At 49.8% G+C, this 27,222-nt stretch overlaps 2 protein-coding genes across 3 annotated transcripts in view; one reads left to right on the top strand and one right to left on the bottom strand.

Moving 5' to 3' along the window:
* Positions 1–9,764, top strand: part of Ubn1 (ubinuclein 1) — a 28,569-nt gene extending 18,805 nt beyond the window's left edge. The window contains exons 14-17 of one of the 2 annotated variants that reach the window (XM_051167196.1): positions 2,205–3,425; positions 5,805–6,054; positions 6,286–6,375; positions 8,494–9,764. In XM_051167196.1, coding sequence (XP_051023153.1) covers positions 2,205–3,425; positions 5,805–6,054; positions 6,286–6,375; positions 8,494–8,543 — 1,611 coding nt within the window. In that variant the 3' untranslated portion in view covers positions 8,544–9,764. The remainder of the gene's footprint in view (positions 1–2,204; positions 3,426–5,804; positions 6,055–6,285; positions 6,376–8,493) is intronic. The other variant, XM_051167197.1, reaches the window with a different exon arrangement.
* A 982-nt stretch (positions 9,765–10,746) lies between these two features.
* Positions 10,747–27,222, bottom strand: part of Ppl (periplakin) — a 50,573-nt gene continuing 34,097 nt past the window's right edge. Inside the window, exons 10-22 of the mRNA XM_051167235.1 lie at positions 26,343–26,465; positions 26,111–26,257; positions 25,185–25,336; positions 24,213–24,310; positions 23,900–24,057; positions 21,722–21,900; positions 21,498–21,636; positions 20,878–21,071; positions 18,287–18,437; positions 17,237–17,320; positions 16,325–16,441; positions 15,829–15,921; positions 10,747–14,343 (exon numbers count right to left, since the gene is read on the bottom strand). Of these exons, the coding sequence (XP_051023192.1) occupies positions 11,680–14,343; positions 15,829–15,921; positions 16,325–16,441; positions 17,237–17,320; positions 18,287–18,437; positions 20,878–21,071; positions 21,498–21,636; positions 21,722–21,900; positions 23,900–24,057; positions 24,213–24,310; positions 25,185–25,336; positions 26,111–26,257; positions 26,343–26,465 (4,299 nt within the window). The 3' untranslated portion in view covers positions 10,747–11,679. The remainder of the gene's footprint in view (positions 14,344–15,828; positions 15,922–16,324; positions 16,442–17,236; positions 17,321–18,286; positions 18,438–20,877; positions 21,072–21,497; positions 21,637–21,721; positions 21,901–23,899; positions 24,058–24,212; positions 24,311–25,184; positions 25,337–26,110; positions 26,258–26,342; positions 26,466–27,222) is intronic.

Raw genomic sequence — 27,222 nt, 5'->3', positions numbered from 1 at the left:
GTTTTTATGGCTGTGGGACTCAATAGAGTCTGAAGCGGCCCTGGAGGAGTGCAGTGCAGGGCCACTATAAATGAAATCTCAGGTGTATGGTGGGTCTCTTAGGAAGTGTACTTCTGCTTGGGACAAGTCAGTTTGTAGCAGTATCAGGAAAGAGAAGCTGGAGGAACCACAGGGCAGTACTGTGGATGGAGCGCAGAAATGTGAAAACTATTTTAGACAGCACAGAAACCTTTCAGTGGGGAATGTTGATACTTGCCAAACTTTTGCCAAATGATGCTTGGGATTCCCTTAGCCCTGCTTAAAAATTGTGAGAACAGATGTTTAAATTGAATATTCCTGAGTATCTGGAAGGTTCCTACAATTTGTGAGAACATATTGTGTTAAGTACTAGGAATGCAGGAGCAATGGGATAGATCCAATTTCTGTTCCCATTAGAATGGTTGGGAAGACAGGTATTGAGAAAAAAAACAGAGGAACAGGAAGTTAATTGAAAGTAATTCTCATCAGTCTAATTTCAGCCAGGAGCATTCAAGATAGTATAAGTGCCAACAGGCTCTGTCTTACTTTTGTATTGCTGTGATAAATATTGTTATGATGAAAAACAAAAAAAAACCCCAAACATGACTAAGCTAGGCAGTGGTGGCACACGCTTTTAATCCTTGCACTTGGAGGCAAAGGCAGGAGAATCTCTTTGAGTTCTAGGACAGCCAGGGCTACACAGAGAAATCCTGTCTGAGAAAGGAGTTTTAAAAAAAGACCAAAAGCAACCTGGGGAAGGAAGGGCTTAAGGGCTTATTTTGTCTTGCAGCTTATAGTCCATCCTCCAGGGAAGTCAGGGCTGGAACTCAAGCATGGCAGGAGCCTGGAGACAAGAACTGAGACAAAGGCCATAGAGGAGTGCTGATTAATTGACTTGTTCCTCATGGTGTATTCAGCCTGCTTTCTTTTTTCAATTGATAAACTAACTAATTAATTAATTTTACATCCTCCTCTCCTCCCTGCTGCCCTAGCACCCATTCATTTCTCTATTGTTTCTCTTCAGAAAAGGGGAAGTCTCTCACGGATATCAAGCGGCCCTTTCATATCAAGTTGCCACAAGACTAGGTGCATCTTCTCCTGTTGAGGCTAGATGAGATAGCCAGTAGGAGGCAGGGGTCCCAAAGGCAGGCAACAGAGTCAGAGATAGCCCCTGCTCCCCCTGGTATGAGTCCCACATGAAAATCAAGCTACACAACTGTAACTTATATGCGGAGGGCCTAGATTAGTCCCACGCAAGCTCTCTGGTTTCCGATTCAGTCTCTATGAGCCTTTATGGACCTAGGTTATTTGATTCTGTGGTTTTTCTTCTGGTGTCCTTGATCCCTTGGGCTCCTATAACCCTTCTTCCCTCCCTTCTACAGGAATCCCTAAGCTCCACCTAATGTTTGGCTGTGGGTCACCACATCTGTTTCCATCAGTTGCTAGGTGAAACCTCTCTGATGATGATTATGCTAGGCTCCTGTCTGCAAATATAGCAGAATATCTTTAGAAATGTCAGGGGTGGGTTCCCTTTCATGGCATGGGTTTCAAGCCAGACCAGTCATTGATTGGCTACTCCCTTAATTTCTGCGCCACCTTTACCCCAGCACATCTTGTAGGCAGAACAAATTGTAGGTTGAAGGTTTTATGGCTGGGATGGTATCTCAGTCTCTCCATTGAAGTCTTGCCTGGTTACCGGAGATGGCCAGTTTATCAGCCTCCTTTCTTATAGCACTCAGGACCACCAGCTCTGGAGTGGAGCCGGGCCTTCCTACATCAGTTATCTATCAAGAAAATGCACTACGGGCTTGCCCACAGGCCAGTCTTCTGTGGCATTGTCCTCAATTGAGATTACCTCTCCCAAAATGGCTCTCACTTGTATTAGACAGTTGATATAAAACTAGCCAACACACTATCTGAGCAAATCTTGTACTCTTTCAGAAACTGAAAGAGGAAAGTTTTGCTGTGGACATTTGTGAACTTAGCAACAAAGTATGCTGTCTTAAAACAGCCTCCATCAGCTAGACACATAACCAATAGTGCTACAAGGCAAGGCAGACATGGTACCTACTCTCATCCGTCACTTGTAATTACCCAGTAAGCTTGAATTCACTTGACATCCTCACAACAGGCCACTATTGGCATCTTTGAAATTTCTAACTATGAGCATTTCCACTTTCCTTTAGGAATCATCTGCTAAGCCTGACAAAAAAGTTTCCATCCCATCAGGACAGCTTGGTGGTCCCACTACTTTGCTCTCAGAACATCAGGGTGGAAGTTTGAGCACTGGGGCAACCAGCAGAGAGCATCCATCCCAGGTGACTTGTGGCCTCACTGACCCTGTTCCTGTAACCCTGGAGGACTCACTGGATGAAGACCTGGTTCAGAATCCAGCCTCCTCTGTGGAAGCTGTGTCTAAGGAGCTGGCTGTATCAAACAGTAGAGCAGCCAACAGTTCCGAATTCACACTGCCTGTACCCTCTAAAGCACCAACAGAAAAAGTTGCTGGTGTTTTGTGTTCAGAAGAGAAACGGAACTTTGCAAAGCCCAGCTCTTCTGCACCACCACCCACTAATGCTCTTCAGTCACCTCTCAATTTTCTGGCTGAACAGGCTCTAGCACTGGGGCAGTCCTCTCAGGAGAAAAAGCCAGAGAGTTCTGGCTATAAAGAGCAATCCTGCCAGGCTCCCCTTAGCAAGGGTATGCCTGAATTGCACCAGTCCAAAGCAAAGCACCATAGTTTGCCACGGACGTCTCATGGACCCCAGGCATCAGCTCCCATGCCTGGCCCCCAAGTCAAAGTGTTTCATGCAGGCAGTCAACAGCAGAAAAGCTTCACACCCCCATCCCCCTTTGTCAACAAGCTGCAAGGCCCAAAGGCCACCTCTCCACAGTGTCATCGGTCCCTCTTACAGCTGGTAAAGTCAGCAAACAAAGGCCAGGCCTTCCATGCCACTATGCCAGCCTCTGGAAGTTCACCAACCTCCAGCAGCAGCTCCCATAAGACAACAGCCTCATCCTCTACTGCCCTGAGCCATCCATCAAAGCAGCATCCAACCAGCTCTGTGGGACCATCTTACAAGAATAACCCATTTGCTGGCTCAGTCTCTAAACATGGGGCTGCTTCTAGTAGCCCATCTTCTGGAGGAGCCCAAGTGCAGAGCTCTGTTTCTGGGACCTTGCTACCTGGCGTGCAGCAGCCTCCCTCTACAGGGCAGCCTGCTAACCGAACTGCCCCAAGTTCTGCTGTGAAAAAAACACCTGTTTCTCAGAAATTGACTCTTGTGGCTCCACCTGGAGGTCCAAATGGAGATTCTGGTGGTGGGACCCAGGGAGTGGCAAAGTTACTGACCTCCTCCCTGAAGCCTGCTGCAGTTAGTAGTGTGACATCTTCTACCTCCTTGCCAGTGAGTATCCCAGTATTGCAACCTGCCCCAGCTACAAGGGATTTGAGGACAAGGCTGCTTGCCTTTCCCAGGTCTGCAAATGTGGTCTGAAACAAAGTTGGGTGGGGACGGTAAGTGAGGTTAGGTACTGGAGGGAGTACTGGATTTCCTGTTTAGTCTCACTTTTACCACTGATTGGAGGACTGGTATAGCCTGAATGTCTTAACAGGGGAACTGGGAGGGAGAAAGGAAGGGACGTCTGTTGGCTCTTGGGTCTCTGGAGAGATTAAGCCTGTGCAGGGTAGAGTGAGCCCTAGAACCTGCCTCTGCACTGTGACTCAAACGGAAGCACCTTCAGCTATTAGGTGATAGTCAGGATGTGTTTATGCCTTAGTACAAACTGGTAGTACCTTCTGGTTGCAGTTCTCTGATTAACATGAAAGAACTCTATAGGTCAAAGGTGACTTGACACCTTTGCAGGGAAGGTAGTATGTAAAATTAGAAGTCTGGCCAGGGATGGTATTGCATGTCTATAAACCCAGAGACAGAAGCAAAATCAGGAGTTAAAAGCCAGATGTGGCTACCTATCTACTTTGAGACCAGCCAGGATACATGAGACCCTGTCTTAAATTGAAAAGAGGTCTGGAGAGCTAATTAAAAAAGAACAACACATAAGCCAGGCAGCATTGATGGCACACACCTTTAATCCCAGCACTTAGGAGGTAGAGGCTGGCAGATCTGTGAGTTCCAGGACATCTGGGGCTACACAGAGAAACCCTGTTGGGTGGAGGTGGGGGGTACACATTACTACTCTTGAAGAGGAGCTCAGTTTGGCTTCCACCACCTACATCAGGTGGCTCACAACTGCCTATAACTCCAGTTTGAGGGAGATCTGAAGCCTCTGGCCTCCTTTGGCATATAAACACATGTATATAGTCCTCCACATGCACATAACTAAAGATAATTATTGAAAAATGAAAAAAGCTTAGACACAGGATGGGGACTTAGAAACTTTTATATATATATATGAATGATTGTAGATCAGGTGGTCAAGCATGGTCCTGTTTCTCCCTACCACCCTGTATAGGGACTGTGCACATTAGTTGCCAGTGTGGCCCTATTATGAGACCCTGTCTCAAAAATAGAACAAGAACTTCCTGTTTCTAATGAGCCCTTGAATTGAGGTTTGCAGCCATGGTGAAAATCTCTTACCAGGTTAGGTAGCCTTATGCTTTTTGTCACAGTCTGTGGTCTACCTGAGGTATGTATAACCTGTCAAAGTGAAACCAGGGCCTATAGTGGGTAACCTGCAACTCAGCCCAATAAACATCTTTCCCTCTCTCTCCCCTCATACACACTCTCACAAAACCTACCTGCCTTTGGTTCCTGGGTATAGAGATTAAAGGTGTGTGTGCCACTATGCCTAGCTGAACAGGACTTTTTTTTTTTTTTTTTTTTTTTTTTAAAGTTCCTTTAAGTTCTAACTTGCTGTGGCATCTAGGTTCATGAATACATACTAGCTAGTCTAATTGGAAGGTCTAGTATGATCTCGTACAGTTAGATTTTACTAGCTACAGTGAAGCTTTCTAATTAACTTTAGAAGTCCAGTGATGAGACTTTTGTGTGAACATGAATATGTAGGAAACTAGTTAGACTATTACCTAGGGACACCTCATCCTGGTTGACCCATAGAAGTCTTTTTATTTTTTCAGTGAAGAAATTAAGTTATATATTTTGGATGGGGCAGTGACCTAATAACCTCCATGCGCTGCCTGTGGGAGGACCTCACTGTCTCTCATGAGAGAAGGATGAAGGACTGCTGTTGCCATCATGTTTTACCATTTTCAGTTGGATCTTTTAAAATTAGAAACTTGCCATACTGTCTATATTTATGAAGGCTTTGGGAGGTCAAGGGCTCCTCTAGATTTAAAATTTGTCATGGAGGTAACTTCTGTTTTTATTTTTTTCATGTCTATGAGTGTTGTGACTGTATGTGTGCATGTGAACCATGTGCGTGCCTGGTGCCCATAGAGGCCAGAAGAGGGGCTGTTGACCTCTGTGAGCCACCAAGATAGGTGCTGGGAACCAAACCCAGGTCCCTAGAAGGACAGCGTTGTTCTTAGCCATTGCACCGCCCCTCACTGAGCCATCCCTGCCCATGTGTGTGTGACATAGATTTATATGTTTAAAATGTGAGCATATAAATTTGTTTATATTTATATAATCATGAGTTTGTATGTACATTATGGATATCCATGTGTGGTGTACTACCTCTCGCTGCTTTGTAGAAGAAGCCCCTAGATGCTGGCTCATAGAGACTTTCTCGTGCCTTTTTTGGGTGCTGAATAGTAGGTACTTTCACAGGGTAGGTTCTGATTTGAGTTTGTGTTTCTTCCACAGAAAGGAACTGGCGGGGCAGTGCTGCTGTCCAACACCTCTCCCTTAAGCCTGCTGCCTTCATCCTATAAGACCAACGGCCCCAAGCTTCCAGGAGCTATGAACTCAAACTCACTGGGAATCTTAACCCCTGTCCCATTTCCACTTCATGTGCTCTCCTTCAGTGCAGACTCCTCTGCCAAAGCAGGAGTCTCTAAGGATGCCATTGTCACAGGTCCTGCCCCTGGGACCTTCCACCATGGCCTCAGCCACAGTAAGTTCTTGTCTCCTGTCTCTGTTCCTATGTTGTGTGCCATGTTGGGTCCTGTATGTGTTTGGTGTGACTATGGGAACACCCCGTGCCCCTGGAAGCTGCTTAGTGCCTGGGATAGCTATTTTGTTCCAAACTGGCCCCTTGGTTGCCTGGGGCTCTAGATCTCCCACGGTGCTTTCTGTTCAGTCTTCAATGTGTATGTTTTGTTCTCTCCCCTCCTCTTTCTCTCAGGTCTTCTGGCTGGCTTGCATTCCAGCCCACCACACACAGCGCCTCTCCCACATGCTGCTGTGTCCACCCATGTCCCACAGAGTCTGCCAGGTAAATGCCAGATGGGCAGCGTGCCATGCGCTCTGTGCACCATACCCTTCCACCCTTAGGTGCTTTGCTGCTGGCTTTTTTAACCATCTCTGCCTCATCTTTACTGTTTTGTATTTTTCTTTGTCTTTTGAGGCTCTGGCTTTTTGTGTTCCAGAATAATAAAAGCCTGTACTACTAGAGGCTTTTCCTGGTCTATTGGAGTGGCCATCGGGTCAGACTTGGCCTGTGTGACAACAGTATGTGTGGTAGAGTCTGAGCATGAAACACAGGTGCTCCAACTCTTAATATACATTTAAAGAAAAGAAAGGTAATGGTGTCTGTTGTCCAGAGGTTAACCAAGCACCTCAGGGCCTTCATGGTGAAATGGTACAGATCTGCCAGGCATTGTCGGGTGGCAGAGACTCTTTAAAAGGGAATAAATATCCACAGAACAGCGAGAGACCACAGCACATGATTGCCAGGGAAGGACCTTTTATCTTCGAAGTTAGCATAGATCTGAAAGAGTAACAGCTTTCGATCCACCCTGGTGTAAGCCTATTTTGAAACAGACTTTGGAGGCAGAGGCAGGTGGATCTCTGTGAATACGAGGCCAGCCTGGTCTACAAAAAGAGTTCCAGGATAGCCAGGGCTATTACACAGAGAAACCTGTCTGGAAAAGAAAAGAAACAGACCTGGAAGCACCCTGGAATGGGGCCGGTGTCTCCTAACAGAATCGTGCTTCTGGAAGTAGGCAGCTCCAAGGGTGCATGCATTGTCAGCTTGAGAGCATGAGTGGGGGAAAGTTGCCACAGGCAGTAGTAAGTGGACTGTCCTCACCCTGTCCTGATTCCTGGATTCCTGCTAAGGTAGACACCTCATGGAATTTTGGCTTAATAGCCCAGTGAGAACCTGATTTTGACCTAGTGTTCTTAGCACTGTGTGGACCAGGACCAGGGCTATCCTGGGGAGTGGAAGGCTGGCCTTAGGAAACATGGATTTGTATAGGGCAGGAATCAGATGCAGACTCTAGGGCTATGTGTGCCTTTGACCTGCCCATGACAGTGTGGACCCACAGCTCATTGTCTGCTCTGGGATCTGCTTTGTGGGTTCCTTGTCTTAAAGCTGAGAACTCTGTAGTGAATGTCAGAGGCCTTATTAGGATGAAGGTGAGTTTGTACATTTCCACAAAGGGAAGCCATTGAGCCTTCTTTGAGGAGCAAAGCCAGTGGCAGTAATCATTCTTTTCCTCTGAAGAAGCAGTAATGTCTGAAGACTTTGTCTACACTGGCGGCTGCCCTTTGAGTTAAATGCAGTGTGGGTGCTGCCCCAGCTACAGAGAGCCTGTGTGGTGTGAAAATGAGATGGTGCCAGCTCCACTTGCTTTCGAAATGGCCCTCTTTGAGAGAAACAAAGTAATTAAAGAGTCACTGGAAATAGACTCTGGGTCTGTAGAATTTTCAGCCAACAAAGGGGAAAGGGAGGCTGATAGAAATGGAAAGAAAAACATTTCTTATACCATTTTAATGCTTTCCTCCTAGTCTTCCAAAGCTATCTGAAGGGTTGGGTTTGTTTGGTGGTTGAGCACTTGCCTAGCGTATCCAAAGCCCTGGGTCCATTACCAGTACCACGAAGAGGGAAAGGAAAAACACTGGGGGCAATCAGAAGAGCAGCCACACAAAATGGGTTAGCAGAGTGCGCTTCATTCTGAGCTGTACTACATGTGGGGTTCTGTGGGGCTGGCAGGGAAGACCCTGTGTTTAGCAGTGAGCTGAGATTTGTTTCTGTTCTGCTTTCCCTTCCTCCCTGTGGATTTGATGCTGTTGCCTTTGCCTTTGTCACTCTGGTACCTGAGTGCATTTTGATGACAAGAGAATGAACATTGTCTGGATTCTGTTTGGTCATCAGGCCTTGCAGTAGCCCTTGTCTTGTTGCAGAGTGCCTGCTCTGTAGACAGTGCTCGTGGTCCCCTGCCTGAACCATGCTCGTGTTCGTGCATGATGCAGGATGCTGCGAGTAGCAATGCACACAGCCACTATTTGGGCACATTTGCTTTTTATGTTCCCTGTGAAGTTTGTTTATGCTGTCCTAAAGGAGTTAGAACACTTAAAGAATGTTCTGTTTCTGCTTATTCTCTTCCAGATGCTTCACAGCTTCATGGAAAAGGGCCTGTTGTACCAAGGAAATTGTGACCACTGTGGAGGATGGAATCAAATGATGTAGGTCTAGGAGAAAGCCCAACACGTAGGTCTCAGATAACGGACATCTGCTGTGCTCTTCCTGCCCACTGCTTTTCTTCTGGAGTAGGCATGAGTTTGAACTGGAGCACTTCTTAGCACTTCTGATGGGCCTCCAACCAAGGGGCAGCTTCTGCTGCTCACAAAGCACTTACTGACTTGGTGCTCTGGGCCTCGTGGCTTTTGTCGCTGGACGACATCAAGGGGCAGCTCGGGGCTGGGGAGTGTGCCTAGACTGTTGGAAAGCACAGTGTGCATGAGCTCCTGTGCAAGTCTGTTGGCTACTGGGATCTAGATCTACCTAACTCCTGGCATTTGGTTTGAGTATCTCAGAGCTCCCTACTGGTCAGGGATTCCTTCTGGCCACAGTAGAATCCCTGGATGGTTGTGATTCCGTCCCGCCCTCAGGCTGTGTGCTCAAGAGGACAAGACCCAGGCCAGAGCCACATGTGGGAGACCTTGCAAAATACTAAGAACACTTAATGTGTGCTCATTGTAGGGGCCAGTTTCTCCTCCGAACATGACAATGAAGCTCTTATAGAGAAAAAGATCTTTATAGATTCAGCAATCGTGGTAGGTTTTTAAAGACACCTATCTTGGGCTGTTGTTGTGATTACCATTGAATGCATTGGATAGAATGAGACTGCTCTTCACACATCACATTATAGGAAGACTTAATTCCAGTGCCTTTTTGGTGGAGCAGACTTTGACAACTTGCATCTATCCATTCAGCCCACTGAGTGGATCTGAGATGAAGATCTTTTTTAAAGCTAGTCTGTATTTAAGACAGTTTTATTTAATTGGGTTTTTTATGACTGCACATCATAACCTGTGCTGTCCTGACTTGAAAGTCATCTGAGCCCCCACACCCCAGGTTCCCATGGAGCTACAGCTCTGTTTTGTTTTTCTCAAGTTGATGCAGGTGGACTGCAGGGGAGCTCCTTCACCCTCTGTGTCTGAGGGCCCAGGGGTTCCAAGCCACAGGTAGACATTCCACTTTGTCTTATTCTTAGAAATCTCTCTTTCTGGCAGAGCCGCAGGACAGGCCTCTCTGAAGCAACAGCCACAGAGAACAGGTCTGGGGTGCTGGTGCTCTCTGGACAGAGAGCTTCTGTGTGGGCTTAGGGGTGATATGCAGAGGGGCTAGAGAGTGGACAAAGATAGTGACTGCAGAGCTTCCAGCACTAGGCTGTCATACTCACCCAGTGGCTATTTCATATGGACTTGGAGGGCCTATCCTATAAATGTGCCACACAGTGGGTCTGGCTGACTGCTTTTGGTTCCTGCCTCAGGATATGGAGCTTAGTAGGTCTCCATTCCTGTGGAGGTGGCCTACCTTTCTACCTTACTGGGAGGAAGACCTTTGTCAGCTCTTTGGTCCAGCCTCTGCTCTGACTCCTTTTGTATGGAAGAACCAGTTGTTTTCACATTGGGCCATGTGGATTCCTTATCCTTTTATTACATATATTTTTTGCAACTTGGATTTCCAGTTTGTTTACAGAATAGTCTTAGGTAGTAGCAAAAAGAGCCAAAGAAGAGATTTGTATAGCTGAGCTCTAAGCCAAGCTGAGGCCGCCAGCAAAGCTGAGCAGTGGGAACTCTCCAGGCTCCTCTGCCCGTCAAACCACGGGCCCCAGCACCCCACCCCTTTGGTGCTCCCTCCTCCCCATGTGCCACTGCGTGTGCAGCTAGAGCAGGATGCCCTCATCTTTAGGAATCTAGCGATGCCTCTTGCCTCAGGGAAATGTTTCTTTGGTGGGGAGTTTGAGATTTCTTTTCCTTGTTTATGCTTTATTTGTGGTAATGAAAGAGTGAATGACTAAAACAGCCATGGTCAGGGAGACCTGTGGCCAGGCTGCAGCAGAGGGTGGGGGTAGAGTGAGCTCAGTGGGATGCAAGGGTTTCTTTGGTGGGTGCAAGGCTCTGAGCACTTAACCAGGCGTGGCCGTTTCTTAGGTGTGAGAGAGGCTGTGGCTTTTGTGCCACAACTATGTTGGTGTTAGGGGGTGGTATGGAAATTGTTAATCTTGTATAAAGCAACTCAATAAATTGTTTTGAGGTTTCCAAAATGTCTTTCCTCTCTCTCTCTCTCTTTTTTTTTTTTTTGCTATTGTATTTGCAAGTGATTCTTCAGTGCATAGGAGCCCTGGTGTTAATGGAATGCTCATTGTGACTGAGAACCAAGGATCAGCCTCATGTGTAAAGGAATCATACTTGGTATAAGTTAGAATCAAGCCACCAGATTTTTATTTTCATGCCATAAATAAAGTTCCCTATCACTTCCCATTTTCTTACATAGTACATGAAATACAGAGAAGCAGAAATTCATTTGGTGAGTAATCAACTTTCGTATATCTAAATGCCAGTCAGACAATGAGGAAGACTTGTAAGGCACTGAAAGTAGAGCTAACACACCATCCATTACTAAGATCTTTTCATTTCAGAACTAGGAAACAGTCATTGGTGCCTGTTTTTTGGTTTTTTGTCACATCCTGGCTAGCTACTGTAGCACCAACAGCCAGGCATTGTGGATTCTGGACACCTATTCTAGTGTAGAGCCCAGTTTGTCTCATGGGAAGAATCACTGTTGAGCAGGCACTGCAGATAGTTCCATCCCAGTCAGAAAACTGGAATGGCGAGAAGGAAGGTCAGCAGCCCCAAGTGCCCAGTCTTGAGTGGAAAGAGGCAGGAAGGAGGGTTCTGCCTTCAGTGTCACCATGCGATATGCTAAAGCCCATGCTGTCTCTGTGAGTATGTCTGCAGTATTTTCTTGTGGTATAGTTTCCAGTTGTCACACTGATGATGGGAACATGTAGGAAAGGGAGAGAAGATACCAAGGTTGTTAAATCATCAGAAGTGGGAGCAGATCACTCATCCAGACTGAATGAGGCTGAGTTTAGAGATGCCTACCCAGCTGGTGTCTGTACTGGCACTATAATAGCGAGACTGTAAGCAGCCTGATGCAGTGTGGATAAAACACTTAGCTCAGAAGCCTGCACGAGGGCTAGGGAACCGAAGACACCCAAGAGGTTGCTGAGAAGGAGTAAGCCAGCCATCTACCTCCAAGAAAAGCCAGGCAGAAGGGCCGGGCCTACTTCTGCCCAGATACCAAGACTGCCAGCTCCTGAATGGACATATCCTTGTTGACGTAGCGGTCATACTGAGCAGGGGTTAGCCGGCCATTGCGAAGAGCATCCTCAATAGAGAATTTCTTGCCAGACTTCCTGTCATGGATCACTGATGACTCCCCATTAGGACCTTTCACTGATATCTCCTCCCAGTCACACTCCTGGCTTCTGAGCTTCACAAACATGTTCCAGTCGATGAGCCCAGCCCGGTGGGCCTCCTCTGGGGACAGCTCACGACCTGTGTCAGGGTCAATGACCACTATGGAGCGCCTCAGGTGGTTCTCCCTCTGCTCCCTCTTGACGGCCACAGAGCCCAGGCGCCTCTGCAGTTCATCGATCTCCAGATCCTTGTCCTTGGACATCTTCTTGAGGTCATCCAGTTCCTTCTCTAGGGACCACAGCCTAGAGTTGAGGTGGGTTCCGGAGTCCACTGTGGTAATGTTCCTCAGATCTCGCGTTTCTGTTGCTGCCATCTCAATCTCTGATTGGAGTCTCCGGGTCTCTAGCTGCAGGTTTTGCCGCTCTAGCTGTAGCTTGTGGTTTTCTTCTCTCAAGAAATCCAGTTCCTTGGATGATTTGGAATTGTAGAATTCTAGCTCAGATAACTTGGCTTCCAGCCTTGTCACCTCTGCATCCAGCTCCCTCTTGCTCTGGGTCTCCTCTTCCAGGCTCTTCTTGAGCCTCTGGATCTCTTGCTCAGTGTCACCCTTTTCCACCTGGACACTCTCAGAGAAGACCACCTTTTCTTTGATCTCGGTCTTCTCCAGGGCAGCCAGCTTTCTACGCAGGGGCTCAAGCTCGCCCTCCAGTAGCTGCCTCCGGTGCCGCTCTTCCTCCAGCTGGGCTCGAAGGAGGGCATGCTCCCTGGTCTGCTGTGGGTCCTGCTGCCGCACCACCTTCTGTGTGTGGGTCACCTTCTCACCAGCCTTGGCCTCCTCCCGCTCCAGGGCAGCCAGCTGCTGCTGCAGCCTCTGCACCTCCAGCTCAGCCGCCCTACGCGCCTGTCGCTCGCGCTCCAGCTCCTCCAGCTGCCTCTCCAGCTCTGCTCGGCGGCGCTGTAGCCTCCGCAGCTCCACACGCAGCTTGTCGATCTGCCGCAGCTCAGCGTCAATGCTGTCCGTGAAGGCAGTCACCTCAGCTCGCAATTCTGGCTCAGCTTCATACTGCACCACCTCCTGGCGTACAACCCTTTCCTTGCCCTGTGCCAGCTCCTCCTCCTTACGTCGGATCTTCTCTTCCTGGGATGCCCGCTCCGCTTCCAGGTCCACCTGTTTCTTGTGTTCTTCTGACAGCTGTATGCGCAGAGACTCTACTTCCTTCTTGGTTTGGGGGTCTTCCTGGAACTGCAGGATCTCCTGGACCACTTCTCTCGTCTGCACCTGGGGCTTGGTGTCCTTCAGGGCCTGGATCTCCTGCTTCAGCTGGTAGATCTCCAGGTCACACCTTTCTATTAGCCTGGTCTTGTCCATGATCTCCTCCCTAAGTCGCTGCAGCTCCTGCTCGATCTCCGGGTCAGTTGTATATTTAATGACCTCTTTGGTCACCTCTTTGACTTCTACCTGTGGCCCACGCTTCCGTAGGGCCTCCAGCTCACTCTGGTAGCTCTTCAGCTGTTCCTCGGCACCCCTGAATTTGCGCTCCTGCTCCACCAGCTCCAGGCGGAGGTTGGCCACCTCACTCTCTGCCTTGGGATCTGGCCGCACAATCTCCCGGACCTTCTCCTGTACCACCACCTTGGCATTTTCTTCTTCCAGGGCCCATATCTTTCTGAGAAGCTCTGTCTTCTCCCTCTGGCCAGTGCGGGCCTTAGCAGCCTCATCCTCATATTGGCGGGTGAGGTCACTGACTTCCCTCTCCGTGGCTGCATCCTTCTCGACCTTGAGCACCTCCTTGACAGTGATCTTGCCTTCCGCCATGGCCCGTTCTTTCTCCAGTCTCCTGAGCTTGGCCTGCAGGAAACTCAGCTCCTCTTCCTGCTTCTCCCTGAGTGTGTCCTCCCGCTGGTGCTCCTCCTGCAGCCTCCGGTACTCTGCCTCCAGCTGGGGGTCATTCTGCAGCTTTACCACCTCCCTCTCGGTGACCTTCTCTTGCACTCTGCTCTTCTCAGCAGCCAGGGCTGCCACACGCTGCTGTAGGAGGAGCACTTCAGCCTCTCGGGCACCTTTCTGCCGCCGCAGTGCCTCCAGCTCCTCCCGAAGCTGCAGGACCTCATCCTCCTGCGCTCTGTCTGGTTCAATGCGCAAGACCTCCTTGACCACATACTCCTGTCCCCCATCCCTGGTCTCCTGCTCTAGGGCCTGCAGCCTGAGCTGCAGTGCTCCCAACTCCTCCTGCAGCAGCTGGTTCTTGTGCTGTTCCTCAGCCAGGGTCTGCTGCAGCTGCTGGAAGCTCTCCTCCAGGGTAGGGTCTGGCACCCTCTTGAGCACCTCCTTCCTCACCAGTGCCTCCTGAGGCCCCTGATCCTTCAGGGTCTGAATTTCCTCCTGGGCACTCTTAACCTCATTTTCCAGCTGCTGCCTTCGTTCCATCTCTTCCTCCAGCTCCTTCTTAATCTTCCATGTTTCCTCCTTGCTGGAGCCCAGCTTTCCCGCTTGCAGGGCCTCACGGGTCACTCCTGCTTCTGGCTGCTGTGGCCGAGAAGGTAATGAAAGCACAGTTAGATACAGACGGGTCAGCTCACCTAGAACAGGTTGGGCTAGTTGTCCTGTGAGCTTCTGGGGTCTCCACTAATGTTTGAGGGTTATTCTTAAGCTTTTAGAAATTGAATAAGGCAAAATGTTTTGCAGGCACAGAGGGATCTGAGGTTGACACCAGCCTCCCATCCCGGCCCTGTGCCTAGGGGATGTCTGTTGTCCTTGGAGACATTTTCTATGTGTATTTTTAGTGAGCCTCACATGTTTACCTTTTCTGTGCAAACAGTAGTCTGTTCTGCAGCTACTGTACTGCAGCTACCATCTTGGCTCAGAAGGGGTCACATCATTGCTTAACAGCAGTGTATCTACTGTGTAGAACAGTTTAAGCCAGCATATTGCTGAGGAGTATTAGTTGCTCCCAGCTCTTTGATATGTCAGATAATTCATAATAATAAATGTCATCAAGTTATAAAAAGTAACTTTTGGGGCTGGGAAAATCCCTTGCAAGCATAAGGACTTGAGTTCTGTCCCCAGCACTGACTTGAAAATGCTGGATTTGGTGCTCTAGGGTGTGTGTACCTGTAATCCCAGCACCAATGAGGTGCAAACCAGAAGCTTCCTGGAGCTCGCTAGCCAGCTAGCCTAGCCTAATTGGTAAACTCCAGGCCAATAGAGACAGATGGCATTTCTCAGGATGACACTTTGGTTGTCCTTTGCCCTCCACACACATGAACATGTACATGCACCTGCATGTGAATCCACATATACAAACATAAACGTGCCATTCAAAAATAACTCTGGAGCTAGGCAGTGGTCATGCATGCCTTTAATCCCACCGCTGGGGAGGCAGAGGCAGGCAGATAATCTGTGAGGTCAGCCTGGCCAACAGAGTGAGTTCCAAGACAGAGCTACAAACAGAAACTTTGTCTCGACAAACCAAACCAAAAAATATCCCCCAAACTCTGGAGGCTAGAGAGATAGCTCAGCAGTAAAGAGCACTCGTTGCTCTTTCAGAGGGCCCAGGTTCAATTTCCACAACTGCATGGTGGCTCGTGACCATCTGAAACTCCAGTTTTAGGGGATGGGATATCTTCTTCTGACATCCTTGAGCACCAGGCATACATGTGGTATACATATAGACATGCAGGCAAGACACTCATAAAAAACAAAAAGGGGTCGGGGTTTAGCTCAGTGGTAGAGCGCTTGCCTAGCAAGCGCAAGGCCCTGGGTTCGGTCCTCAGCTCTGAAAAACAAACAAATAAAAATCTTTGATAGGTTATCAGTGAATCTCTTTTGAATTGGTATCAAAGTTATCCATGCCAGTGGAGAAGGTTGGCCCAGGCTAGCATTTGCACTGGTCCTCAGAGGTGTCAACGAGGACACACTCCTTTCATTCACAGGCTGTGTCTCTGTGCCAGAGGAGTCTTTGATTTCTCATCTTGTAGGACAGTTTGAAGTAGTATTTCTAAGATGGACTACCTGTCTCAGGAAATTCAGTGCAAACTCCAAGTTCTGCAGCCTCTGTCTGTTGATGGCATTAATCTCTGTGAACTTGGCAGCAAGAGCAGCTTCCTACAGAGAAATGTTAGGAGAGCAGTTAGCAGACAAGCCAGCAGGCTGGGAGAAAGATAGTGAGAGCTCTTGGACCGAGTCTGGCAAGGGCCCGGCAGGTGAGGAAAGGTAAACTTCTTGCCCAACCCATCCATTGGTGGAAAGGTAGACTCAGATGGCCCAGGTTGAGTCTTGGCCCTTGAGCAAGTCTTTGCAAATACTCTTTTCACATGTGTTGCAGGCTGTACTGCCCTCCACTACAGATTCGCACAGAGGAGCAAGGTGGAAGCTTCCCGTGCGTGCGTCTGGCACTGGGCCGGAACCCCTGCGAGCCTCCCTCTTAGGCAAGTTCTTCCTCCTCTTCCCAGTGTATCGCAGAGGCCTGCATCTGGAGAGCCCTTGGCAGTCCGCACTTACTGCTCACCTCTTCCTTCACTTTGGCGGCAGGAGATTGCAGCCTGGCTCTCTTGTTCACATGGCTGTTATGGCCATTCTCCAGGTCCAACAGGGACCTCAGCTTCTCTGCTTCAAGCTCATAGTCCTGGGTAAAAGGAAGACAGTACAGTAGTCAGCTAAGGGCAGCCAAGAAGAAGCTGACCTGCTCTTGGTCAGGAGCTGGTTTCACAGTCTTACACATCTTCCTCATCTCTGGACTGGAACTGCCTGCCAGGGGAGCCCAAGAGCTACTAAGACAGTGACAGGAAGTTGCTACTTCACTCTGCAATTCCCCACTACTTCAGAGTCGCAAACCAAATGGCTCTTCAGGCCTTCCGACGGGCCCAGTGGCCAGATGCTGTTTCTTTTTTTTTTTTTTTTTTTTTCGAGACAGAGTTTCTCTATGTAGCCTTGGCTGTCCTGGACTCGCTCTGTAGACCAGGCTGGCCTCGAACTCACAGCGATCCGCCTGCCTCTGCCTCCCGAGTGCTGGGATTAAAGGCGTGTGCCACCACGCCCGGCTCAGATGCTGTTTCTTTAGTGACTACTGCATCTTAAGCTTTTCCCCCTTCGTCCACCAGACCCTTGCCATTTCCCATCAAGTAGATGTTTGATCATTGACACAGACACTCCTGCATACGGCTCTGCTCGCTTGTTTCTTGTTGTAAGTAGAGCTGTCACACAATTTTGATTGGCGTACATTATTCTTTCACTTTGTTCTGTTTTCCTTTAGGGGAAATACTTCCAAAGAGTTGACTGTTTTAAAGAGTGTAATTCTCTGATGATCCTGGGTGACTGGGATCGTCAAAGGGCTGGGCCTACACAAAGCTCCTGCCCAGAGTCCTCGGCAGCTCTGACTGCAAAGGCCCTCCTGTGTGCTCTGACAGGGTTCATGGCTCACCTTCGCTGCTTGCTGGTACCGCTGGGAATCTGCACATACCCTCTGCACCTCTTCTTCCCTGCTTGCTAGCTCACCAAGCAAGTTCTGTGAAACAAGAGATGCTGGAAACCAAGACTGAACTGCACACACAAACCCACCAAAAGTCGGAGTCTTTACACTGTAAAGTCAGCATGCTGTAGTTCGAAGTGTCATGGGTGGCTTTCCTGTATACATTTGTTCGCTACAAAGGGCAAGGCCAAGGCCTGAAGCAAGGGCCATGACGATGGTTATCTGTGCCAGGAAACAGGTGTTTATTGTGTGCTCTGAAATGCCAGGCTCTGCTCTGGCAGAGCATGTAATCCTCCAGTGGGCTTGTGAGCCAAGTCTGAGGAACTTGTTCGAGAACAAGGAAACAGAAGCCCAGGAAAGGCAGCAAGTTGAATGTCAGCCACTGGATGTTGGTCTGTCTGTTTATCTCTGTGTGCGCACATGTGGGGGCTGGTGGTCTACAGCATATATCTTCCTCTATTGAGGTCCACTTTTTTTTCTTTTGAGACATGATCTCTAACTGAACCTGGAATTTGATCAAGTTGGCTATGCTTGCCAGTGAATGAATTTCATGGATGCATTTGTCTCTCTTTCCTCCTTGCTTAGTGCTAGGATTATAGACATGTTTAGTCATGCCTGGCCTTTTAGGTAGGCTCTGGGGATCAAACTCAGGTCCTCATGTTTGGATAACAAGCACTTTTCTGCCTAAGTCACTTCCTTAGTTCCAGCCACTGGATTTCTGAGGTCCTTGTGGCACTGAGGAAGCAGGGAGCCCAACTTTGATAATAGGATCTTTCCCACAGGGTTCCCCATGTTTTGGTCACTGGGCACCATGTAGCCAAGCCACGTGAGTATCTGTTGGGTCAGGCCCTGTGAAGGGCACTGAGAGAAACGGGGTGAGTGAGGCATGCAGTTGTGAGGTGATATTGAAAGCTCTGGCCCCACCCTCTGTCTTACTCCACTGGCCTTGAGGCCTTCTAATAATCCCAGACATAGACTACAAAGTAGAAGCAGCCATCTTACCTTCTGGTTCTTCAGCTTGGTCTCCATCTGGCTGAGGCTGTCTGTCTCCTGGGGCTCATAGCTGGGAGTGTTGGCCAGGAACCGGAGCACATGGTCATAACCACAGCGGTACTCACTGTAGGCAGCCCTGGCACTCTGCAGGCTCTGGACCCTGCAGGGGACGAAGCCAATCAGGTCTCTGGACAGCTGGCAGGAGCCACACTGATGGCTCACTTTTGGGAGGTTCTCTTGTGGTTTGCGGTGGGAGGGTGGGATAAGTAGGTCAGATTAGCTGGCCAGTGAGCTCCACAGGGCCTACCTATTTCTGCCTTCCCTTCTCTAGGATTATAAATCTGTGCCACCATGCCTACTCTTTTCCTGTGTGCTGAGATAAAACTTGGGTCCCCATGCTTGTATGACAAGGACTATTCTGACTGGAGCCATCTGCCTTGCCACACTGAGTCTTAAGAGACAGTAGAAAAGCCAAATGTAACTGAACTGGACAAGTTCTAAACAGTCACCAGAAAGAGAATGGTTAGCCAAGTGGTAGTGGCGCACACCTTTAATCCCAGCACTCGGGAGGCAGAGGCAGGCAGATCGCTGTGAGTTCGAGGCCAGCCTGGCCTACAAAGTGAGTCCAGGACAGCCAAGGCTACACAGAGAAACCCTGTCTCGAACAAACAAACAAACAAACAAACAAAAAAAAGAAAGAAAGAAAGAAAGAAAGAAAGAAAGAAAGAAAAAGAGAATGGTTAAGCATGTGTTATTAATGGGAAGGTTAAGCGCTTCATCATGACAGGTTCGGGGGGCCCATTGTGTATCACTTGAGCAAAGGAGGGCCACTATGGAGCCTGGAAAATCCAGTTCCCTCAAGAAGAGAATTTCAGCATTGCTGGGGTGCGGCAAAGGCGGTACTAAAAGCATAGTGTTAAATGTGACAGGAGGAGAGGGAAACTACCTTGACGCAACAACAATCTACGCTCCCATGTTAAGAAAACGAAAAGACATACACATTAAACCCGATGTTGTGGAAAAGACTGTAAACTTTGTCACAGGAAAAAAACAGTCTTGGGTACCCCATGGATAAACCCTTGTGATAGACTGAGTGGAGCCATCCTGGGCCTGAAATTCAGGAAGCAGACTTGGGAACTCCACCTGGACTATTGTTTTTCTAATCGACCCTCAATGGGAGAAGGAGACTGCCCTTCGCAGGTGACACAGGCAGGCGGGGAGGAGAGAACAACAGGTTGAGACTGGGCTTGAGCGCATGTGGATCAGCGAACAGGCTGGACCAACATGCAGGCCAGAGACACCTAAGAACCCGTCCCGTGGAATGGATACCGGAAGGTTCACGCTTTTTTTCCCTTTAAGCTTTTTTCCCTCTTGTGTAGGCTAGTTGGGTTGTATAATAAAGTTTAATTGTTTTTTTTTTTTTTTTTTTTTTTTTTTTTTTTTTTGGTTTTTTGAGACAGGGTTTCTCTGTGTAGCCATGGCCATCCTGGACTCACTTTGTGGACCAGGCTGGCCTCGAACTCACAGCGATCCGCCTGCCTCTGCCTCCCGAGTGCTGGGATTAAAGGCATGCGCCACCACGCCCGGCTTAAAGTTTAATTGTTAAGAAACAGAGCCTACACAATATAGCCCACATAAAGGAAGTGAAGGAAAAGGAACACAGGAGAGAAAGCTCTGGAACATAAAGCTGTTCTTTGAAATAAACCCATCAACCTCAGACAGACTTACTAGTAATATCTACTCCAGGACATGAGCGGAAGTGGAGGAGACAACACTGAGAGAGCACAGGAAGATGGACAAGCAACAGGCCCAGGACTTGGGAAGATGGCTGGTGCTAGGGAGGTGGGGTGAGACTGCGGAGGCACCTCAGTGGGTAAAAGCACTTGTTGGTGCAAGCCTGATCACCTGGGCTCAGCTCTCCAGGCCCTATATAATAAGCCAGACATAGGTGTTTGTAATTCGAAAGTTCCTACCGGAATATGGGAGGAGATGAGAGAAGCCCAGGAATCCCCCCAGCCAGCTTGCCTGACAGCCTGACATATGCAATGGTGAACTGAGACCCCTTTAAAAAGTAGCCAGGTGCAGTGGTGCATGCCTGCAATTGCAGCACTCTGGGAGGCAGAGGCAGGTGGATCTCTGTGAGTTCCAGGCCAGCATGGTCTACAGAGTGAGTCCAGGACAGCCAGGGCTACACAGAGAAACCCTGCTTGAAAAACAACAAAACAAAAGAAAACAAAACAACAAAAAGAGGAAACTAGGGCGGGGGAGATGGCTCAGCAGTTAAAAGCTAAATACTGTGCATGCATGAGGACTGGAGTGTGGATTCTTAGGACCCATGGAAAGTCTGGCTGGGCATATGGCTCAACTGTTATTTCAACCTTAGGAAGTAGACTCAGGATCCTCAGAACAATCTGGCCAGTGAGTCTGGCTATACTGGTAAGTTCTGGGCTTGACTGAGAAAACCTACCTTAGTGAATAAAGGAGAAGAATGAGCGAGGATGATTCCTGACACCAACAGAGAGAGAGAGAGAGAGAGAGAGAGAGAGAGAGAGAGAGAATCCCCGGCCTAGCGTTTCACAGCAGGCTGCGTCACCCCTCACCTGCGCTCCACCTGCTGCCTGAGGTTGCTGAGACGTTGGTTGAGCTTGTATACCTCAGCCTCCTGGCGCTCCAGGTCAGGGCAGTGCTCCTGGAAGCGGCTGGCCAGTGAGTTGGAGCACTGCTTGGCTACCTGCAGGTTCTGTTCCACCTCACCCAGGAGGGACTTCTGGGCCTGCAGCTCAGAAGCCAGGGTCTGCAAGATGGGCAAGGAGACAGCAGTATTGTGGCCAGAGCTCCTAGGACTCTGGCAGCATCACTAGGGTATGGGGGCTTCCTGCTTTGGGAGGAGGTTCAGGCCTAGGAGCAGGAAGGATGGCTCAGCCTCCACAGTTACCCAATCTGGGCCACTTTTGCGATGTTCATTACAATAAACAAATCTCTGAAAAGTCACCTCTGGCAGACTGTGTGCCTGCCATCCTCCAGGCCTTGCTGAGCCCAATCCCGCTGCTCCACGGCTGGTCATGAAAAGGAGATACAGACTGCTGCCTAAGTCTGTAACACCCAGATTGACACACTGGGTACTGTGAACCTTCAGAGCCCTCACATCCTCATCTGGTGGTGGAGGCAGATGTACTAAGCCCTGAGAAAAGACCCCATGGCTCCCAGATCCTAGGCTTACCTCTAACTCCTGCCTCTTGCTATCCAACATGTGGCCACTCTCAGGCATTGTGTCATCCTGGGTCAGCCTGTTCTCGTGTGAGGCCAGCAGCTCCCTGGCCTCCTGCAGACTCTTCTCCAGGCGGTTGGCCACATCCACCCTAAGGACACAGGTCAACAAATGTATAGGGGTCAGGTGGCCCCTTGACCCCACCATGTCCACCCTATGGTGCACCTGCCACCTACTTCTCCAGGGCTGCATCTAGCAGCTGTACCAGTCGCTCATATTTCTGGTTGGTGTCTTCTACCCGGGTCCTCAGCAAGGGTGTGGTGCCACTGCCCGGGAGGGCCTGCACAAAAGCCTCACACTCGGCTGTGCACCGTGTCTTCTCTGGTTCAATCTGTAGCAGCTCATTTCTAATGTTCTGTGGGGATCAAGACTGCCCAGGTCAACCACAACCCAGCAGCTCTCTTCCCTCAACGATGTGCCCTGGGACAGTAAGAATGACTGAAAAGGCCCACCTCCTTGGGGTGCATCTGGGGCCCGATCACCACCAGCTTGACAGTCTGTTTTTTGTTTGTTTGTTTTTGTGTGTATATGTGCATGTATGGGAAACCAGAAGTCACCTTCAGGTGTTCCTTGGGAGCTATCTATCTTAGAGAGAGAGAGAGAGAGAGAGAGAGAGAGAGAGAGAGAGAGAGAGAGAGAGAGGTGGGATGGAGTGGGTTGATATGAGGAGGCCAGAAGTCAATGTCAGTTCTTTCTATATCTCTCTCTCTCTTTCTCTCTCTATTTATTAGTTTTTTGAGAAAGAGTTTCTCTGTGTTATCTTGGCTGTCCTGCACTCACTATGTACACCAGGCTGGCCTCAAACTCACAGCAATCCTCTGCCTCTACCTCCGGAGTGCTGGGATTAAAGGCGTGCACCACCACGCCAGGCAAAGATATATTTTTTTAATTTTATGTGAGTGCTCTATCTGCATGTACACCTGCAGGCCAGAAGAGGGCATCAGATCATATTACAGATGGTTGTGAGCCACCGTGTGGTTGCTGAGAATTGAACTCAGGACCTCTGGAAGAGCAGCCAGTGCTTTTAACCACTGAGCCATCTCTCCAACCCTCTATCTCATCTTCTAAGACTTCTCCCACTGAGAGCAGTGCTTACTGATTGGCTGGACTTACTGGCCAGTAAGCTTCACCCAAAGTCAGATTTACAGACAAGTGCAACCATGCTGAGTTTTGTTTTTTGTTTGTTTGTTTTTCGAGACACGGTTTCCCTGTGTAGCCTTGGCTATCCTAGACAAGACTGGCCTCGAACTCACAGCGATCCGCCTGCCTCTGCCTCCCGAGTGCTGGGATTAAAGGCGTGCTCCACCATGCCCGGCCAGGGTTTTTTTTTTTAAACATGGATTCTGGGGACTTGAACTCAGGTCCTCATGCTTGTGTACAGGCCCTTTACGAATGGAGCCTCTCTTGAGCCCTTACCTTGTTTGTTTGTCTGATTTTGAGACAGGGTCTCTTACTAGGAATTGGGGCTTGCCAACTAGGCTGGCCATGCAGCAAACCTCACAGACCCTCCTGATCCTGCCTGCTCAGTAGTGGAATTACAAGGCTATCCCACCAAGACCAGTTTTTAATGTGAGCACTAGGGACTGAATCCCAGCCCTTGTTCTTGTGTGTGAGTGAGCCATCTTCTCAGCCCCGGGGTCTGTTTCCAATGGACAGCGGTTGTCACTGGACACTCTATACATCCCCCATGGAATCTTGGGCAACCTGCCAAGTAGATACTGTGATGTACCCGTCCCATGACTCCACAGAGCTTGGGAAGGGATTCTGTGGGCCTCTGCCCCTCACTCCTGTGCCAGGCACCAGAGACCACTGAATTTTTCTGAACTCCTAACTTTTCTCTAAAACAGGGGTGAAGAAGACCTTACCACAAAGGATTGTCAGGCAGAAGGACCTGAGAGTAGGTGGTAATGAATGGAGACATATGCCTGGCAGTTCCAGCAGGGGCAGGCAGATCTCTGTGAGTTGGAGGCCAGCCTGGTCTACAGAATGAGTTACAGGACAGCCAAGGCTACACAGAGAAGCCCTGTCTTGAAAACTAAGAAGGAGGAGGAGGAGGGAAGAGAGGGAGGGGAAGGGAGAGAGAGGAAGAGGAGGAGGGAGGAGGAGAGAAGAGAGGGAGGAGGAAGAAAGGAGGAGAGGAGGAGAAGAAAGGAAGAAGTGACATCAGGTTGAAAATCTACCCAGAAGCAGTGCCAGATCACATGTGCCTGAGTACCAGGACAGGCATCTATTTGGGGCTTGATCCTTGGGACAGCCCCCACCCTGCTACCTCCATAATTATCCAGCACCTGCTTTGAATGTCTCAAGACCCCAGAGAGGTAGCACCTTGAGCCGGAGCCCCAGCCAAACTATACCTTGAGGTCCTTGGCCCGCTCAGCACTATCCTCTATTGCCCGTCCCTGCTCAAGTGGTGGCCGTAGGATCCCTGTGATAGCCTTTTCCTGTCGGTCTAGGTCACTGGCCACTTTGTCCAAGCCAGCCAGCAGCTGTCGCCCCTGCAGATCAGAGGCATCTGTCATAGGGAAGACAAATCAAAGGTGACGGTGAGGAGCGCGAGGCCCGGTGAGGAGCGCGAGGCCCGGAAAGCCAGCTGCGACCTTGGGCTGGCCTGGCCTCCCTCTCTCAGCCCTCTAGCAGAGACTTGTCACCATCTCCCCTGGTACCCACCTCCAGGGTTCTCTGTCCTTAGCATCTCATGCCGTTGCTGGAGTGTGTGTTTGCTCCCAGCTGCCTTCTGCCGCACACTCCGGTACTGGCTGCCCAGGCTGTGAAAGCAAGAATCTACTGGGGACCCAGGTCTCATACCACCCTCCTTCCAGGTCTACAGCCTCTGTTGGGTAACAGCCCATGGGAGCTAAGCAGCTCCTTGGAGGGTTTTGAAAAAGTCAAAAGTACTAGGTGGGGCTGACGAGATGGCTCAGTGGGTAAAGATGCTTGGCGCTAAGCTGATGACCTGAGTTTGACCCCCAGAGCCCACATGGTGGAGAGAGAGAACCTGTCCTCTAATTTCCACACATACATGCTGTCACATGCACACGTACCCTCTGTACTAAAAGCACCATGTGGGCTGCTGTAACAAGGTTTGGGAGCAATCTCTTTTGCCTTTGTCCTTTCTCCTCGCCTTTACCTTGCACGAGTGTTCTCTAACATGTGACCTCTAAGGGCACAGTGCACAGTAGGTGCTTGATGAGTGTCTGGGGGATCCCTTGAGTCTGTTCATTGAGCAAAGAATCCTCAAGTGACTTGCCACCTCATAATGACACCAAGGGGCCCAGGGCCCAGCAAGGCCAACACACAGATCTCAGCAAAATGGAGTGTCGAGAGGGTGTCAAAACAGAGCAGAAGGGTGGGGAAACAGGTGAGTCCGCAAAAGGAGAACCAGAATCCATGAAGCTGTACATCGGTGCTGCAGGTGGGGTGTCTAAGACTTGCAAAGGCCCAGAGGCGCTAACAGAAAATGCTTGCTGCACTGGCCATCAGACAGACATCCAGCTGGGCAAGCCAACCTAACCTGCCACTCTTGCCGGAGCCTTTAAGGGAGGCAAGAATGACAGGTGTATGCCACAGCTTACTGTTGTGCACGGGAGGCCGCAGAGCCCAAGTGTGGATCCAGCCTCCTTCCCTCCTTTGTGCCTGTACCTGTCAGCGAGAGCCAAGGCCTCAGGGTCGGTGGGGGGAATGATGAAACAGACAGCGGGAGCAATCAGCTTCTTCCCAGTGCTGTCCGTCAGCTCCCAGCTCTCCCCACTGTTCTTCTGCAGTGTGTAGCTATAACCTCGAGAGATCAGGCCCTGGTGGGGACAGACCTGACAGCTAAGATTCACCTCAGGCCTGGAAGCCCAATCGCCCTCTCCCCGCATCACCCTGTAAACTCTTAGACACCGCGAGTCTACTTACTCAGGCCCACAGAGCTAGCCGGAGCCAGCTCCGATCTCTACTTGACATTGATTTTTGGTTTTGTGACAAGGTCTTCCGTCACCCTGACTAGCTTCAAGTTTACTATGTGTCGGAGGACACCTTGAACTTCAGACCCTCCTGCCTCCACTCCCAGAGTGCTGAGCTCCCAAGCGTGCGCCATCATCCATGCATTATGCAGTGCAGGGCCCCGTGCGTGCTAAACCAGGGCTCTACCTACCAACTGAGGAGCTACATCTCCAGCCCCCCAGTTTCACTTAGAGGACCATCCCTGCACACCCCTAGTCCAAGTGGCACACCTCTTCTGTATTCCAGCCTCCAGATGGACATATGACTGAGGCCTGGCCAGTGAGAAGCTGGCATTCCCCAGCCACAGGGGACTGGTTACAGGTGGCCTTAAACATTACAAAGTGGGTCAATGAGAGGCTTCCTCAGGACTCTGGCTAGAATGGCTGGGGTGGTTGAAACTGGTAAGATGAAGACAGGGCAGTGGGGAGAGAAGGAAAGGGGTACAGAGGGTCATATATCCCCCCAGGAGAAAGGGTGGACCCCTAAGAAATGATTGCTTGAGGACCCATGTCTACCTGTGCCACCCCCAAGATGACTGTGCTATAGGTCCAGGCTGCCTAGGATTCCAGGTAGTGACTGACCTGGTCACCCTCAAAGTCGCAGAGGGCCTCCACAGGGATGGGCTTGAGCGGTGTCTCACGGCGGTACTTGAGTGGCACCACTTGCTGGCCTCGCCTCTGCAGCCCCCGCACCACATCCTCATATTTGTCCATAGCCTTCTCCTGGTCCTGTAAGAGCAGCCCAGGGGCCAGGTAAGGCCAGTTTTCGGGCCCCGGGAGGAGGGCCGGGTAGGCACCGGATGGGGTCACTCACATCCAGCTCCCTCAGCAGCAGCTCTATCTGATACCGATCCTTGAAGTCAGGGCTGTACTTCTGGTTCAAGTCTGAGTCCACCTTCCGTAGCAGCTCCTGAGCGTCTTTCATGTCTTTGTGAAACTGAGAGAGACCCGAGGACTCCATCACAGATGGAAAGCAACCACAGGCACCCTGACTTCTGCCTATGGCTTCCTGCTTGTCCTCTAGGTGGTGGGCCTGGGCCTCCCACTCACCCTAAATCTATGATGTGACCTGTTTGAGCCTGTTCTGCTCCCTTTTCCGCCTGGCTCCTCAGGGCCTCCCACTTCTGTATTGTGTTCCTTTAGATGCCACTAAGTTCAAGATTTTTCTCTGAGTGCCAGGAATGTCCTAGCAACACAGTCACGTGCTCACCATCAGCTGCAGCCCCTCCATAAGATAGTCCCTTACAAACATCTCACCCAGTGAAACCCGCCCGCTCTAAGTGGACCTCATGGGTTCACACAACAACAAAATCACCCAACAATGCGTTTCTTTCTTTCTTTTTTCTTTTTTTTCTTTTTCTTTTTTTTTTTTTTTGTTTTTTTTGTTTTTTGGTTTTTCAAGACAGGGTTTCTCTTGTAGCCTTGGCTGTCTTGGACTCACTTTGTAGACCAGGCTGGCCTCGAACTCACAGCGATCCGCCTGCCTCTGCCTCCCGAGTGCTGGGATTAAAGGCATGCGCCACCGCGCCCGGCTAACAATGCATTTCTTAGAAGTACTGTTTAGCAGCACCTAACTGTACTTTAATTCTAAGCCTTGCCAGCTACCTCCTCTTCTTGCCTCCTCCTCTTGTTCTAGAGCGTTCCCTTGCCCACTTTTTGGCCCATTAACTCTGGACTCATTTATTTTCAATTGC

The sequence above is a fragment of the Acomys russatus genome, chromosome 25 (genome assembly GCF_903995435.1).
Source record: "Acomys russatus chromosome 25, mAcoRus1.1, whole genome shotgun sequence".
Lineage (NCBI taxonomy): Eukaryota > Metazoa > Chordata > Mammalia > Rodentia > Muridae > Acomys > Acomys russatus.
This window is presented reverse-complemented; position numbering and strand designations above follow the sequence as displayed.